The sequence below is a fragment of the Erpetoichthys calabaricus genome, chromosome 3, assembly GCF_900747795.2.
Source record: "Erpetoichthys calabaricus chromosome 3, fErpCal1.3, whole genome shotgun sequence".
NCBI lineage: Eukaryota > Metazoa > Chordata > Cladistia > Polypteriformes > Polypteridae > Erpetoichthys > Erpetoichthys calabaricus.
The window spans coordinates 224655215-224669552 of NC_041396.2; the positions used below are offsets into that span (position 1 = coordinate 224655215).

A 14338-nucleotide genomic window follows, 5' to 3' on the forward strand; every position below is an offset into this window, starting at 1 on the left:
TCACTTCCCACATTAAATGATGGAAGTGGGACAAAGAGACTGAAATGGCAGGGCTTTGAGGATGCCACACTTTCTAAAAAATATTTTTATTGGTGGGCAGAGAGGCCCCCATGATGTTTTCTGCTGTGTGCACTATTCACTTATGGTAAGACACACTGCAGTTCCAAAAACAGATAGTGACGCAGCTGGTCAGAATGCTCTTGATGCTGCCCATGAAGTATGTGGTGAGAATGAGTGGAGTTAGCTTTGCCTTCTTTACTGCTATAATTCCACCTCTTGATGTTTTAGTTACATAAATGATTATCTAATATTAACAGCAGCTAGTTATTTTGTTTTGTATAAATGAGTGCAGAACCACTAAAAAACGTATAAAGATACATAAAAAGTAAAACCACAACCAGACATTCTTTTACCTAGCATATTGGCAAATTCACAGATACGTGTTGCATATCAAAATAAAAAAAAACAGTTCTCGTTTGTGATGTAAAAAAATTGCAATTAGGTTGTCTACACGGTCCTTTTACAATGCATATATGGAAAAGCCACGTTTTTTCCCCTTTGGGCCATTACTAGATTTCATCTTTGGACCTCCCCTTGCAAGTAACGACTCTGTCATGAACATTTAAACCAAATTCTAACTGGAGCGCCTACAACTCTCTTCCAAACCAAGGGCACGATTATGTAATAAGTACAGTCGTGTTTACACAAACTACAATACCGGGATGAAGAACAATTCCCTTTGGTTACAGCGTGAGCGCCACGATCGCCGTGTGTGTGTGCGCACGCTTTTTTTTTTCTTTCTCTCTCATGGCGTTTTATTAACTGGCGCGAACTTTGTCCCATGCGCACCTCGGCGCCCCACGCTGAACTTGGCGCTTTATTCACGTCACTAGGAAGCAGTTGCCGCCCACCTTTTCGAAGACGGGAAGCAGCCTTTGGACATTGTTGCACGCAGGAGGAAATTGGCAGTGACGCCTGGCGTTAACATTTCCTTAATTGAAAAGTGAAGTCTCTGTACAGTTAGATTTCTGTTTTGGATTACATGGCGTGGCGAGGGGCGTTGCGGCTTGTGGTCCCCCAGCTATGGAAGATGACAAGGCGTGCAGTCACTGGACCTCTGTGGACACGGCAGAGTGCAAGCATCTGGCTGCAACGCTTGCCCCGTGAGTGTCCGCAGATAAGCGACATCGAATAGCTGAGTGAGAGTTATCTGTCATCGTTCCTCGCTCTTTTTTAACTTCACAAAAGGGGTCGTCTGTTAGTTGTTTAACTTTACAAACAATTGCTTTGGCAGAGCGTGCATCAATCATTTCTAGAATTTGCTGCATGTCATCTTTTTTTTCTTTCTATGAACAGCGCGTTTCGGCAATAGTGTCTGTTACGCTAATGATCGGTGCTTCTTGGGCGTTGGACCACTATCTTACGTGCAAATACGGGGGTGGGGGGGGGATAAGTTGGCTTGCAAGACATTTCATCCAAGTTAACTACATGTGTTTTTCCTGACAGTTTTTCTCCAGAGGCAGCAGCTACGGGCTCTCAGCTGCCCCAGCGGCCCAGACACTACCGTCACATATGAGAAGCTGAAGCAGACAATGGCTTCACCCGAGCGAGGCACTACGGTTGTGGACGTCCGCGAACCCTGGGAGTTACGAGAATACGGTCGAATTCCGGGCTCCTTAAATGTGCCACGTAAGAGAAATGCCTTCTCTTTACTGACGAGCATAACATGAGGCTTGCTGTGATAGAGTGGGTGACAGGTTTGGTGGGCTGTTAATTCTGCTTAATGTTGGCAGTTAAGTGTACAGTTGAGCCAAAGCGGTCATGTTTTCAGGACTAAATAAATGCACAGTCATGCTTAGCTAAGGGTTATTAAGTATCAGTATTTTCAGCAAGATCACCTAGAGGCTTAGAATATCAACTGGAAAGCACAGGTTTCAGTTCAACCCGGAATAAATCACCACTAAATTTACTCCTAAAAAAGAAAAAAAAGTGTTATTCTTCGTGAGAAATCATTCTGGCACCCTGTACTCTCCTCGAGATGCTGTGCAAAACTGGTTTATTTTTTTTTACTTTGTCTTCCTTTCTTCCTTTAATTGAACCATGTAAGCATATAATAGTTACTTTTATATCGTGGTGCCCGGAATATCTTACTGATATTATTCCATTCTATTCCTTAATTCATGATGTTACGTAAGTTTGGTGTTTAACAAGGACGTGCTGCTTCTTTCATTCTGTTATGTCAGAATCTTAAGAGTGCTCCATTTCCAAAAGTAAAAAAGCAAGGTACTGTCACTCACTTCTTCAGCCTCAGTAAGAAAGTGAGGTGAGACTTATTCCATTTTTTTAACATTTCTGAATTTCATTAAACATTGCAAGGCACCAAACTGATGTAATTTTTTAAACTGGGGATGACGCAAAGTTTCGGTAAGTGCACAAGGAACAAAATTGAACACTAAATGGGATGAGACAACACAACGCCATAACTTTAATTAATTCTGGACAGACTTTCTTATAATAAGTAAAACTCAATTCACATGCTAAATAAATATACAAACTTAAAATGAAATGAAGCAGAACAGCGGACATTGTATGAAATCTTGCCAGGGATATGAGCAATCACGGTGCAGTTTCTGCAACGGGCCTGAGTGGCCTCTTCATGTGCGGTAATTATCGTTAGATGTTGTACCGTTTGAACTGTTATCCTAGGAAAACTAAATCAATTGCAAACAATAGAGCTAACCTTGCCTGTTCTTAACGGTTTTTTTCTGATCCTCACTTACTTTTTTTTTTTCTTTCATGTTTATTACTGCCTGGCAACATAGGTGGATTTGACATAGTGACACTTTAAAAAAAGTAGTGAAAACTTTGCAGATTTTAACTTTCAGAGGAAGTAATGGAAAAACGCAAGTACGGAACATCACAATATTAGCTTTTGAATATTGATTTTTCTTAAATATCAAATTGAAAATTTGACATAATGCCCAGCCCTATTGGAATCGAAGCATCAGTTTTTCGCTTTACTTATTGTAGAGAAAAAAAAAAAGTTAATAGTAACATACAGTTGAGGTTGACTCATATTTAAAAGAATTTTTTGGAATGAAAATCAACATCTGCATTTGCCTCGTACAACCAGGGTTAATGAAAATGCTGGCTTATAATACCATTTATTGTTTTTTATTTAGAGCTATCGGCACATGTAGTATAACAATGTGTTTTATAGAGCAAATATTTTCAATATATAAAATGTGTGCAATGGAAATCAGAATTGCAAGAATGGGTGAAAACAAAAATGGAGGACAAATGGATACCAAGAGCATGGAAAAATGGCAGTTTTACATTATGCAGTAAATTAATGAATTTAGGTTAGACATGTAAACAATTAATTTCAAGATGTTACAGTATATAGATAGTATTTAATATGAGGTGGCTTTTTTGAGATCTAGATTGTGAACATACAAAATTATCTATTTGGAAGTTATCAGGCCAAGGAAGTACCATGACTTAAATATCCCTAGGTTGGGCAAGTTTCGTTTTTTCTATCATTAACATTTTTTTGGTTAGATAGAGTAATTCCTGTTTTTGTTGTAATCGTTGAGGTTAATAACACCAATGCTCATTTTTATGAGTCACCAGTTTAAGGTTAATGATAATGTTATCCTGTCTGTGCGGGGCTGGCATGTTTTGCTTATGTTTGTATTAATTTATGCCTATGTGAAGACACTTGATGTTAATTTTTGTTTAACAGTTCCCAAATCTCGGATCAGAAAAAAGTAGGTTATACGAATAGTAATTGGGTTTTGCATTCTGTATGCTATTTTTTCTTTTTTGTGGAATGGATAACACAGATATCCTAATTGTACATACAGTAGTATAGAAGAAAATTGCAGTAAAGGATTATAAAGAACTATTACTAGAAATATGTCAATTCTTAAAACTTGTGTTCTTTGTAAACAGTGTTAGATGCATGGAGTAAAGGAATAAACAATTGTTGATTTTTTTTTTTTTTTTTTTATTTAATATTATTTATTTACTTATTTGGATGACACATTTATCCAAGGCGATTTACAACATCTGAGATACAGTTGTTAAATTATTTTTGTTTTTCCAATTGGGGCACACACAGGTCATATGACTTGCTCATGGTCACACAGTGTTTGTAGCAGGATTTGAACCAACTACCTCATCCATCCATCCATCCATTTTCCAACCCGCTGAATCCAAACACAGGGTCACGGGGGTCTGCTGGAGCCAATCCCAGCCAACACAGGGCGCAAGGCAGGGAACCAATCCTGGGCAGGGCGCCAACCCACCGCAGTGTTTGAAGTCCAAAACCTTAATCTCAACACCACACTGCCTGCCTATATCACATAGTGTTGAAGATAATTATTCATAATATATTTTTGTATATAACATAGAATATACTATTAAACAGAGCACAGACTGGATTCAACCACAATTTCACTGACTTGCAGTTGGACATACTACCATCTGCACTAGTCTGGAACTGCTACAGACCAACAGTAATATCGCAATTTGTGAAAAACAAATGCCATGGTTTTCTACAGTTTCTTTTAAAGATTAAATTAACTTTTTGATGTGACTCAATTTTCCTGGGTCTGAGGTCCATGACCTTGACATATTAGTACAAACTATTTTTACTTAGAATGTCTGCAAATAGCTAAGTTTCCTGTCCGTCATCTAGAGACATTTAGCTGTATGTGTAGTATATTGGTAGTCATTTTTGACTCCCTCCTCTTAAAAAAACTGCAATATAAAGATTTAACTTCAAGAGTCACAGGTCGGTTAAAATATTGAATATTATATGAAGCAGTAACTGAATATATGAATATTTGAAAAATAGTTTTTTTTCTGTTACAAAATACAGATACTATGGCTTTCTTTGGTAGTGATGAAGTGTCTGTAAAAGCAATTCATTAATGCAAATGTTAACCTTTGTCTGCACCTTATATTTGGCTTCAGTTGTGTAAGTATATTTGCTGTAAGTCTTGATTTATTGATTTAGACAGATACATTTATTTTCATTATCCTCATTAGACAAAAGTGTCATACTTATGTAACACTTGGTTTACATTTCACAAATGGTGTGATTAATGTGTTTGCGTAATGTGTAAGAAATTTTCACTCAAATGTTATTTAAGGTTATATAAATATCTGCAGAATTGCTTGTTTATTGCTCTCCCTATACTGCTTTGGCAGATAACTTTTTTTTGCTAAAGTATCAATAAAGTCTCTTTTTCGTCTGTGTTCATTCATCTATCCATCTTCTAAACATGGCAAAAAAAGGAGAGGGTGCCAGTCCATCAAGGATGAACTTGCACACATACACACACCAGTGGCCAGTTTAGCATCACCAATCCACCTAACCTGCATGTTTATGGACTATGGGAGGAAGATTGTTGGTTTATTCAGTTCAACAAAAAATGTACCACAAAAATGCAACAAGAGCAATTTTAACCACAACAAGGGTGACATTTATAAAAGTAGGCTTTATACAAGAGTACCATCGTATGTGGGTGTGTGTGTGTGTGTGTGTGTGTGTGTGTATATATATATATATATATATATATATATATATATATATATATATATATATTATATATATATTTTGACCGTCCATCACACACATATCAATAGTGGTTAGTTCATTCATGAGTTTCTTTGATTTTAGGTTTGATACTATGCAATATGTATATTTACACTACGTTTTTTCACATTTTTGGGGGCTGGACTGTAATAAATAAGTTTTGCACTTGATAACAGTTGTGTATTAAGCTTCATTCCTGGAAGTATACCTGGATTGATTAGGTCTTCTTTACAGAATCAGTGGAGGCAGTACAGCCTGCAGTGATGCCTAAGACTATGGAGTTTAAACCATAATGTTGCTGTAACTTACATTGTGACCCTGAGCAAGTCACATAACTAAAATCATGCAAAAACCTGATAGACTCTTACCCGAAAAGACTGAGAGTTGTAATTAAATCAAAAGGTGCTTCAGTTGAGTATTAATTTAGAGATTGTGCCCACTAATACAGGTTTTTATATGACTTTTTTCCTTCACATTCTTTTTATAGATTGCAATTTTATAATAAAGATGGAATAAATTCTGACAGGATTTGCCTTGGTTTCATTTTTTTATTACACAAATTCTGTAATTTTGGCAGGGGTGTGTAGATGTTTTATTTCCACTGTATGCTCTTAAAACAATAATAGAAAATAAGGGCTGGGCAGGGATGTTCCAGGAGCAGTGAGTTGGTGACAGGCTCAAGCAGGTACTACCATCTCCTGGTATCTGTCCGTGTTTCATTTTTTGTTTTGATTTGCTTTTCCTAATTTTAACAGTTTTACATAAATTTAATACCGTACTGTAATCTTAGTTGCTTTGTGAAATCTCTTTATGTGGTGCATGTTGTTGATAGAGTTATATAATTTTTTTTCCTGTTATATGTACTAGGATCAGGTAATTTTGTTGTTGGCAAAGCAAGCAAGACCTAAAATTGTTCTCCATGTTTCAGCTGAGAGAATGTGTTCAACAGTCACTCAAAATCACTTTTAAGATAATAAAACACTACATGGTAGGCAAGTCATGCGTTCTTGGGTGGTTGAAAGTTAATAGTGTTTCCAGTCTAACTTGGGGACTATTCATATTTCTTCTCAGAGCTACTTGGTAACAAATTGGTTTAAACATGCTGTACAAAGTAGATTGATAAGATGAATTATAAACTATATTGTAATAGGGTGACAAAAAATAAAAATCACTATATGCAGATTTCATGTGACAGGCCACTAATCTTTAAGGTGTGTGTATACAATTATCATCATAGCAACATAGGCTCAGGGTACAAATCTGTTTGCAAAACCAGTCTTTGCATTATGGTGAAGTCTTCTTTAGTACTTGGTCTACCATCACTGCTACCTTATATTCTCTATTGATATGAGAAAAGTGGAAAATGAAAGGAAGCTGAAGCTGTGAATGAACAAAGTAATCCAGACCACTTTGGCTTAACTGCAGACCAAAACAGCTAGTGTGATAATGTCTGTTTGCAAATTTACTCAGGAAAGCACAGTTTATATAAAAAATGTTAGCTAGAGTACCACCTCATCAAACATTGGGTCCTGCTTTAATCCCATTTGTAATGGGGTAAACCCCACTTCATTTGTCCCTTTTTTTGAAAAAGTTTTATGAAATGTTGTGAAAATGCATATAGATAAAATTTTGTAAACACGCCCCATTACAATCATGGCTATGTTTTCCACATAAGCAATAACTATATTTATTGCTTTTGAGCAATGTGCAGACACAGACAAAAATATTGTATAATAAATGTTAACAACATTGTAATATGCATCATAGTTTATTTCTAATTATTGCTGAGTTCTATCAAAATAAAATGCAGTATTAGTTATATTGGTTATGTCATTAGTGGAATTTCAAATTCAAGGAGATGTTATGGAAATGCATTTGTGGGTGAGGTTTTGTTTCCAGAACATTGTTTTTGGTCACTGTTAATCACTATATGTACATTGGGGAAAACTCATAATGGATTTTACTTATGGAAGTTGATGTATGCTTTTTAAAGGTGTACTCCACCCAAAAATATTTTTGCACGTTACATACCATCATATAGTTTGGATTCAAGGCTGTGAAAATTTTTTAATTCCATGTTTTCATGCAGAACAAGAGAAGTTTCTGATATGATAGAACCCAATGATTACCAGTGCTGTAGAAAGGGAAATGATGAGAAAAATGTCCATGGGAAAAAAGAAAAAAATATGCACATTACTTGTGTTGCATAATCCACATGTCCATTATACAGTAGAACTGTATGCTCAAAATGTGCAAAATGCAAGCCTTTTTTTAATTAAAATATTAAAATTTGGTATAAAAAATGTCAGTGTATTACATAAACAGGAAAGGCATTCCCATTGTATTCTGCTTTAAAATTGAAGATCTGCTCCCCTCCCACCCCTTATACATTAATCAAAAGCACCATCTTCAACTTGCCTATTTAGTGTTACATTTTTTCCCAAAAAAACATGTAAACAAGTCTTGCACAGAATTATGGGAATGTTTCTTTCCTGTTAACCATGTATGCTGCTTTTTCCAGAAGTAACTTTTACTTTTTTTTAGCAAGAAAAGCTTGCATTTTGTACACAATGCGCATACGACTGGACAACATGTAGATAATGCAACAAGAGTAATAGGATTCCTTTTCCATGGACATTTTTCTGATCATTTGCTGTTGTACATCATTGGTTATAACATATCATAAACATTTTTCTCTTATTCTGCATGAAAACATGATATTACAATTTTTTCTCAACCATCACTACGAACTATATGGGGTAAGTAATATATTTAAAAAATAGATCATTTTGGATGCACTGTTTCTTTAAGTTGAGAACAATAGTTACATGTAAGCTGAGTAATCTGTAAGCATTGTTAAATAGTTCTTTCTTTCAGTGCACATGCCACAGTGTAGTGTCACTGTCCAATTTTTTTCAATAATTGCTCTGTTTATGTGTCTGTTTATTTTTCACTGTGTTCAAGTGGGTCAAATAGAAGAAGCTTTGAAACTGGACCCAGAAGACTTCAAACAGAAGTATGGTGAAAAAATGCCATCGAAGTCGGACCATATTATTTTTTCTTGTCTGGCTGGAGTCCGAAGCCAAAAAGCTCTTGAAACCGCTACCTCTTTAGGATATACAAAGTGAGAAAATATTTTCAATCTGAAATGACCTGAACATTTTATTAAAAAGAATTCTTATATGTATTAATTAAAATGGCTTTCAGTTCTATTTAATCAATGCAGTGTTACATATCTGTTGTTTACAGCACAATTCCAGCACTGCTCTCAAGTAAGTAAAGTTTAATGCTTAGTGGTTGAATTAGGGCAAACCGTTCATCACTCTGTTCTTAGAGTTGTAACTTTAGATGCAACATGATAACAATATTTATTGAAGAGTTTGAAATTCAGTTCAAAATGAACTAGTTTTATAGTTGAGAACAGCTTCTTTTGGCTACAAATTTTTTGACATTATCAGTACTTGCTCATAGCGTAGCAACGTAGTTAAAATTTATTACATTTTTTGTTTATTTGTAGAAGTGTGCAAAAACAAGAAAAGGACCATTGGTGTGTGCTGCCAATCTTGTGTTTTATTTTTTTTTTTTCACCAGGAGATGTTCATAGGCAATAATGTTTTTTTTTTTGTTTGTTTTTTACTGATGTTTCGACAAGCTGCTTGTCAGTTACCGCATATGAACAATAATTGAGTAGGTGCTGAAAAAATTCTACAATTTATTGTATGCATTAGACCTAAGGGTGATAGTTGCTTGCAATCTTCAGTAGTGTGGTGACTCATGGCTGATTGCCTGTTGCCAACCACATATTCTGGTTCTATCCAAACTTCAAATGCATTGGATTTATATGTAGCAAACTAGACATTTTTGTCATCCCGTTACTTAACCTGCTGCTTGAAAGTGACTCTACATCAGAAATCTCCACGTTTGGCCAGGCATAAAATGAATTGGCCACAGATATATTTTTGGCTTTTTGTCGACAGGACATTTATTAAGACAATGAAAACATGGGCAACTGCAGATAGTGACACTAGTGAAAAAAATACATATAGTGACCATGTATTTGCCAGCTGCTGTTTTGGAACTGATGGCCAGTGCCCATTTTATATGAATGTTATTGGAATACATATACTGTACATTTTGGTTGGAGCCATCTTGCTTCTTATTTATGTTTACATTTTTTGTAATATTTTATATAGCTGTTAATAGAGTGCACCTTCTCAAGGTGCTTCACAAAGTACACAATTAAACAATTTGAAGAAATAAACTCCATCCATCCATTTTCCAACCTGCTTAATCCGAACACAGGGTCACGGGGGTCTGCTGGAGCCAATCCCAGCCAACACAGGGCACAAGACAGGAACCAAACCCGGGTAGGGTGCCAACCCACCGCAGGACACACACAAACACACCCACACACCAAGCACACACTAGGGCCAATTTAGAATCGCCAATCCACCTAACCTGCATGTTTTTGCACTGTGGGAGGAAACCGAAGCGCTCGGAGGAAACCCACGCAGACACGGGAAGAACATGCAAACTTCACGCAGGGAGGACCCAGGTCTCCCAACTGCGAGGCAGCAGCGCTACCACTGTGCTGCCCAGAAATAAACTATAACACTAAAATTTTTAAAGACAATATTGAGTGTTTGGTTAATAATCCCACCTCTTTCATACCACATTACCCTTTATCTCTAATCACTTCCTTGATCTTTACTGCCTTAACTTTCAGTCCTTTCATTTGTGTTTTTAATTTCTGTATTTTCAGCTTTATGTTTTGCTGTCATTACAAGATTGTTTTAATAAAGTTTTCCTTTAGCAGCCCTTCACTTCTCTGGCTTCTACTTCTTATAATTATGATGTGCAAGCAACAGATTTACCTTTTGATTGAACACTAGGAGTTTGAATGTTTCAGACTACTGTTTGTGCTTCTCACTGTAGACTTGAGCCATTAATCCATAACTCATGTCTTCAAAGCTTGCCTACTTAGCTCTCATAACGAAGATCATGTTTTTAGATTCATCCTCGAGAAAGAGTCAAAAATTGCATAAAATTCCTGTTCATTCAATTCTGTATTCAGTTGTAACTACATTCACAGGCACTTGTATTTTATTTTTTTAGATCTAAATATCTGATTGCCTGATAAGAGCCACACTTTAATATAACCCTCTGTTCCCCCACAACCAAGATACATTGGCATTTAGTCATTCAGCTTCTAAACCTTGAACTGGCATCATTTTCCTGATACAGTCTGATGTCAACTACTTTTTTACTTTCAAATTTAAAAGTCCCGTTGCCTTGTGGCTTGCAAAACCTTTTGGCCAAACAGAAATGTTTTATTTTTTTCTGCTTTGAATTTTGCCATTAACACTGGATGCTTCTGAGTGCTCAGTTATGCTTGTCACCAGTTTCTCAGCAAACATCTTCCTTAAAATCTTCACTTAGCTTACATCTAATTGCATCTTATCATTTAATACAAGTTGATGTGATACATAGCTTTCTTCAGGGAGCATTTACATGTTGTGCTTCGTACCTTATTATTCTCACTTCACAATTACAGATTTTTATGTTACTAACCTCTTTTCCAATTTCAGAGTCTGGTCAAAAAATAATAGTGCTACATTATAAGAATCCAGTGAAATCGATATATAGTTGTAATTACATCTAGCAATTGTTGACTGTGAAGCATTTTTTTTTAAAAACTGTGGTTACTTTGTGCATTATTTGTGGTAATAATAATAATATGGCTGTAGTTTGCAACTACACTGTTGGGTCACACAGTATGCACTAAATATGTTTCTAGTAGTTACTGTCCAGTGGTATTAGAATAGATTTTGTCTAATGGAATAATAAGTGATTTCTATATATTCATAGCATATAGTTAGTTACTAATACTCTTTATTATAGTAACCAATGAAGGTTTGTCAATAATTCAGGGTGTTTCAACATCTCAGAGTTAGTTGCCAGTTACTCAGTCTGTTCATTTAAATTCCTTTGTAAGGATCACAGTGGTGATATGCCAAGCTAAATAGACTCCACACCATCTCCCACAACATTGTGCAACTGACATACATTTTTCTTTGTATTAAAATTATAAAATTTTACCGATTTATATTCCTTTATTTGTATATTTTCACAATCCATTATTATTATTACACAATTATTAGAGTGACAAGGAGCAGACCTTATTAATAAGCCTTACATTTTGTTGTCTTAGTTTGCTTTAAATGTGTTTTGCCATACCATACTTACACTGTGTCATACCAGCTAACCACACTCCTCTAGTGTTGCAATGTAAAAAAAGTTGCAAACATGTATGATGATCTTCAACTTCATGTGTTCACCTTCCATCTTCATTCTTTAATTTTTTAAGTTTTTTGGTGCAATTTAAACTTTCTATAATGGTGTTTTATGTCTTTTTTTAAGCCTTTCAGTGCTTTTTTACTTAACGTTTTTGTTTTCTTTCTTAGAGTTCAGCATTACCCTGGAGGATGGGATGAATGGGTAAAGACTGAAACATCTGGGAAAAAAAATTAATACTACAATGGGAAACAAATTTTGTTTGAAAACCAATCAAAACCAATTAAATGGTTTATCTTAAACTACCAAAAGTTGAACAAATGTAATTTTTTGTTGTATTTAATAACATTTGCATTGGCCAAACACTGAATGCATTTATAATATTTTACTATGTATACTAAAGTGTAAAATGCTTAATTTGTTTAAGTCTTGCAGAAAAGTTTGTTCTTCTAATAACTATTTATTTTTTTATCTGATCTATTGCTGTTAATAAAATGTTTTTGTGTAAATTTCATCTTGTGATGGCATACTATATAACATTCTCATATGTGCTTAACCCAGTTCTCGGTCACAGGATGTTTTTGCTGCCAGTCCATCACTGGTTTTTACTCCCACTTAAGATTGCAGATAAACTGAACCAGCACATTTTTTAGGAGGGTTTGAGAATGTGATGAATAACTTGAATGTTGGTAAAGCCACAACCTATTGTCCTACAGGTGATAGAGAGAGTAATTTGTTTTTAGTATGCTTTACTTTGTCTTTCTTTCAGGAAATAAAGAGCAATTTGTTGATTTTTCTCTAACCCCAGAGTTGAAACAAGCAATGACGGGGCTAAGAATCCCGGTCTGGAAATAAATTCCATCTGAACATTACCCAACCCACCAGTTACTGACAAGTTGGCCTTCCTGTCATCTGCATACACAACATAATAATTAAGACTGCAATGGTGTCCAGACGAGAATGTTTTACAGTGTCAACCTTCTAAAGGTTTAAATTATCATTGCCTCTCCACAATAGGACTATAGGCTCCTCACTGTTTCAGAGCATTTGCTTGATAAACGCACATGAAGTATGGGTGCCGGTGTCCATATTCTGATGGCAAAGGCTTCTGGTTTAAAGGATACTAAACGTCAAATACATGACCCCACATGAAAAATGTAACGTGACAGATCAGAGTGTCACATTAGAGAGGAACCTTGTGAAAGACCCATCAGAATAGCCAAACATTCTTAGCTAACAGGATTACATCTGCAGACAGGTTGAAATGTTAGCACAAGTGTACCCAAGAGCACTCTACAACTGGGTGCTTTGGTTCACCTTAAAAATAAAACATGAAAATATCCAGATGAACTTCAGAGATCAGCTACACGATAAATGGAAAAGTTTGGATAATCCATTTTTCAAACATCCTTGTGGAGTGTAACGTTGCTGCTTTACAGCTTCAGTGTGAATTCTCATTCGAAGCATCTGTGAGGAGACTGCATGTTCTTCCACGAGGTTGCTTTCCACATACCATGGAAATGCAGATTACTTGAATTGTTAAAATTCAATTGACTCAGTATGACGGAGCATGGTTTTGTACAACATGGCATCCCATTCAGGTTTTAATCATTGTCTGGTAACTGCCTCTCACTTTTAGGCTTAGGCTATATTAGAATAAGTAAGTGTGGAAAAACACGTAAAAATGAAATTTTAAATCATGAGTTGAACACTGATAAGTGCCAACAGCTTTTCAAAAAGGCTGTAATTTTAAATTTACTACTCAGTTTTGTTTTTTTGGATCATTTGATTTTCAAGGAGAACCGTAAGTAGACAACTACTATCAATCTATTGTAGCTTAATGGATGAGACTGTTAAAAGTCTTGAAATTTGCTAAAAGCCCAAACATTGTGTACACATCACAAGCAACACCAACAGATTTTTTTTACTCCTCTTATAAAAAAAACTACTCCATAAAAGGTTTCACTTCTCAATCACATTATTAATGCCATCAGAATGTTGCATAAGTTTGTCAGCAGCTCATTGCTGGACTTGCACAAAGTAGAAGCTCATTTTGTTGAAGTGTGGTTCCTCAAAGCAGCATGCCAAGATGATTGTCCTTTAATAAGTTTAGGAATGAATACAAATAGCTCCTGATAGTAACGGATTACCAACCAGTGCTCTCAGTCTTGCAGTTTTAGTAGTAGGTTTAATAAGTGTGACATTTCTCAAGTTTCTCCATAGATATGCCTCCCCAGACCATCATTGACCCACCACCAAACCAGTCATGCTGAGCGATGTTACAGGCAGCATAACGTTCTCCATGGCTTCTCCAGACCCTTTCATGTCTGTAACATGTGCTCAGGGTGAACCTGCTCTCATCTGTGAAAAACACAGGGCGCCAGTGGCAGACCTGCCAATTCTGGTATTCTATGCAAATGCCAATCAAGCTCCTCAGGG

At 35.9% G+C, this 14338-nt stretch overlaps 1 protein-coding gene across 1 annotated transcript; it reads left to right on the forward strand.

The window, feature by feature from the left end:
• The first annotated feature begins 871 nt into the window (after positions 1 to 871).
• tstd3 (thiosulfate sulfurtransferase like domain containing 3) lies at positions 872 to 12413 on the forward strand. Its single transcript, XM_028797854.2, has 4 exons — positions 872 to 1163; positions 1507 to 1689; positions 8570 to 8729; positions 12070 to 12413. The coding sequence occupies exons 1-4, from the start codon at positions 1043 to 1045 to the stop codon at positions 12134 to 12136; spliced, it is 531 nt and encodes a 176-aa protein (XP_028653687.1). The 5' UTR covers positions 872 to 1042; the 3' UTR covers positions 12137 to 12413.
• The last annotated feature ends 1925 nt before the right edge of the window (positions 12414 to 14338 follow it).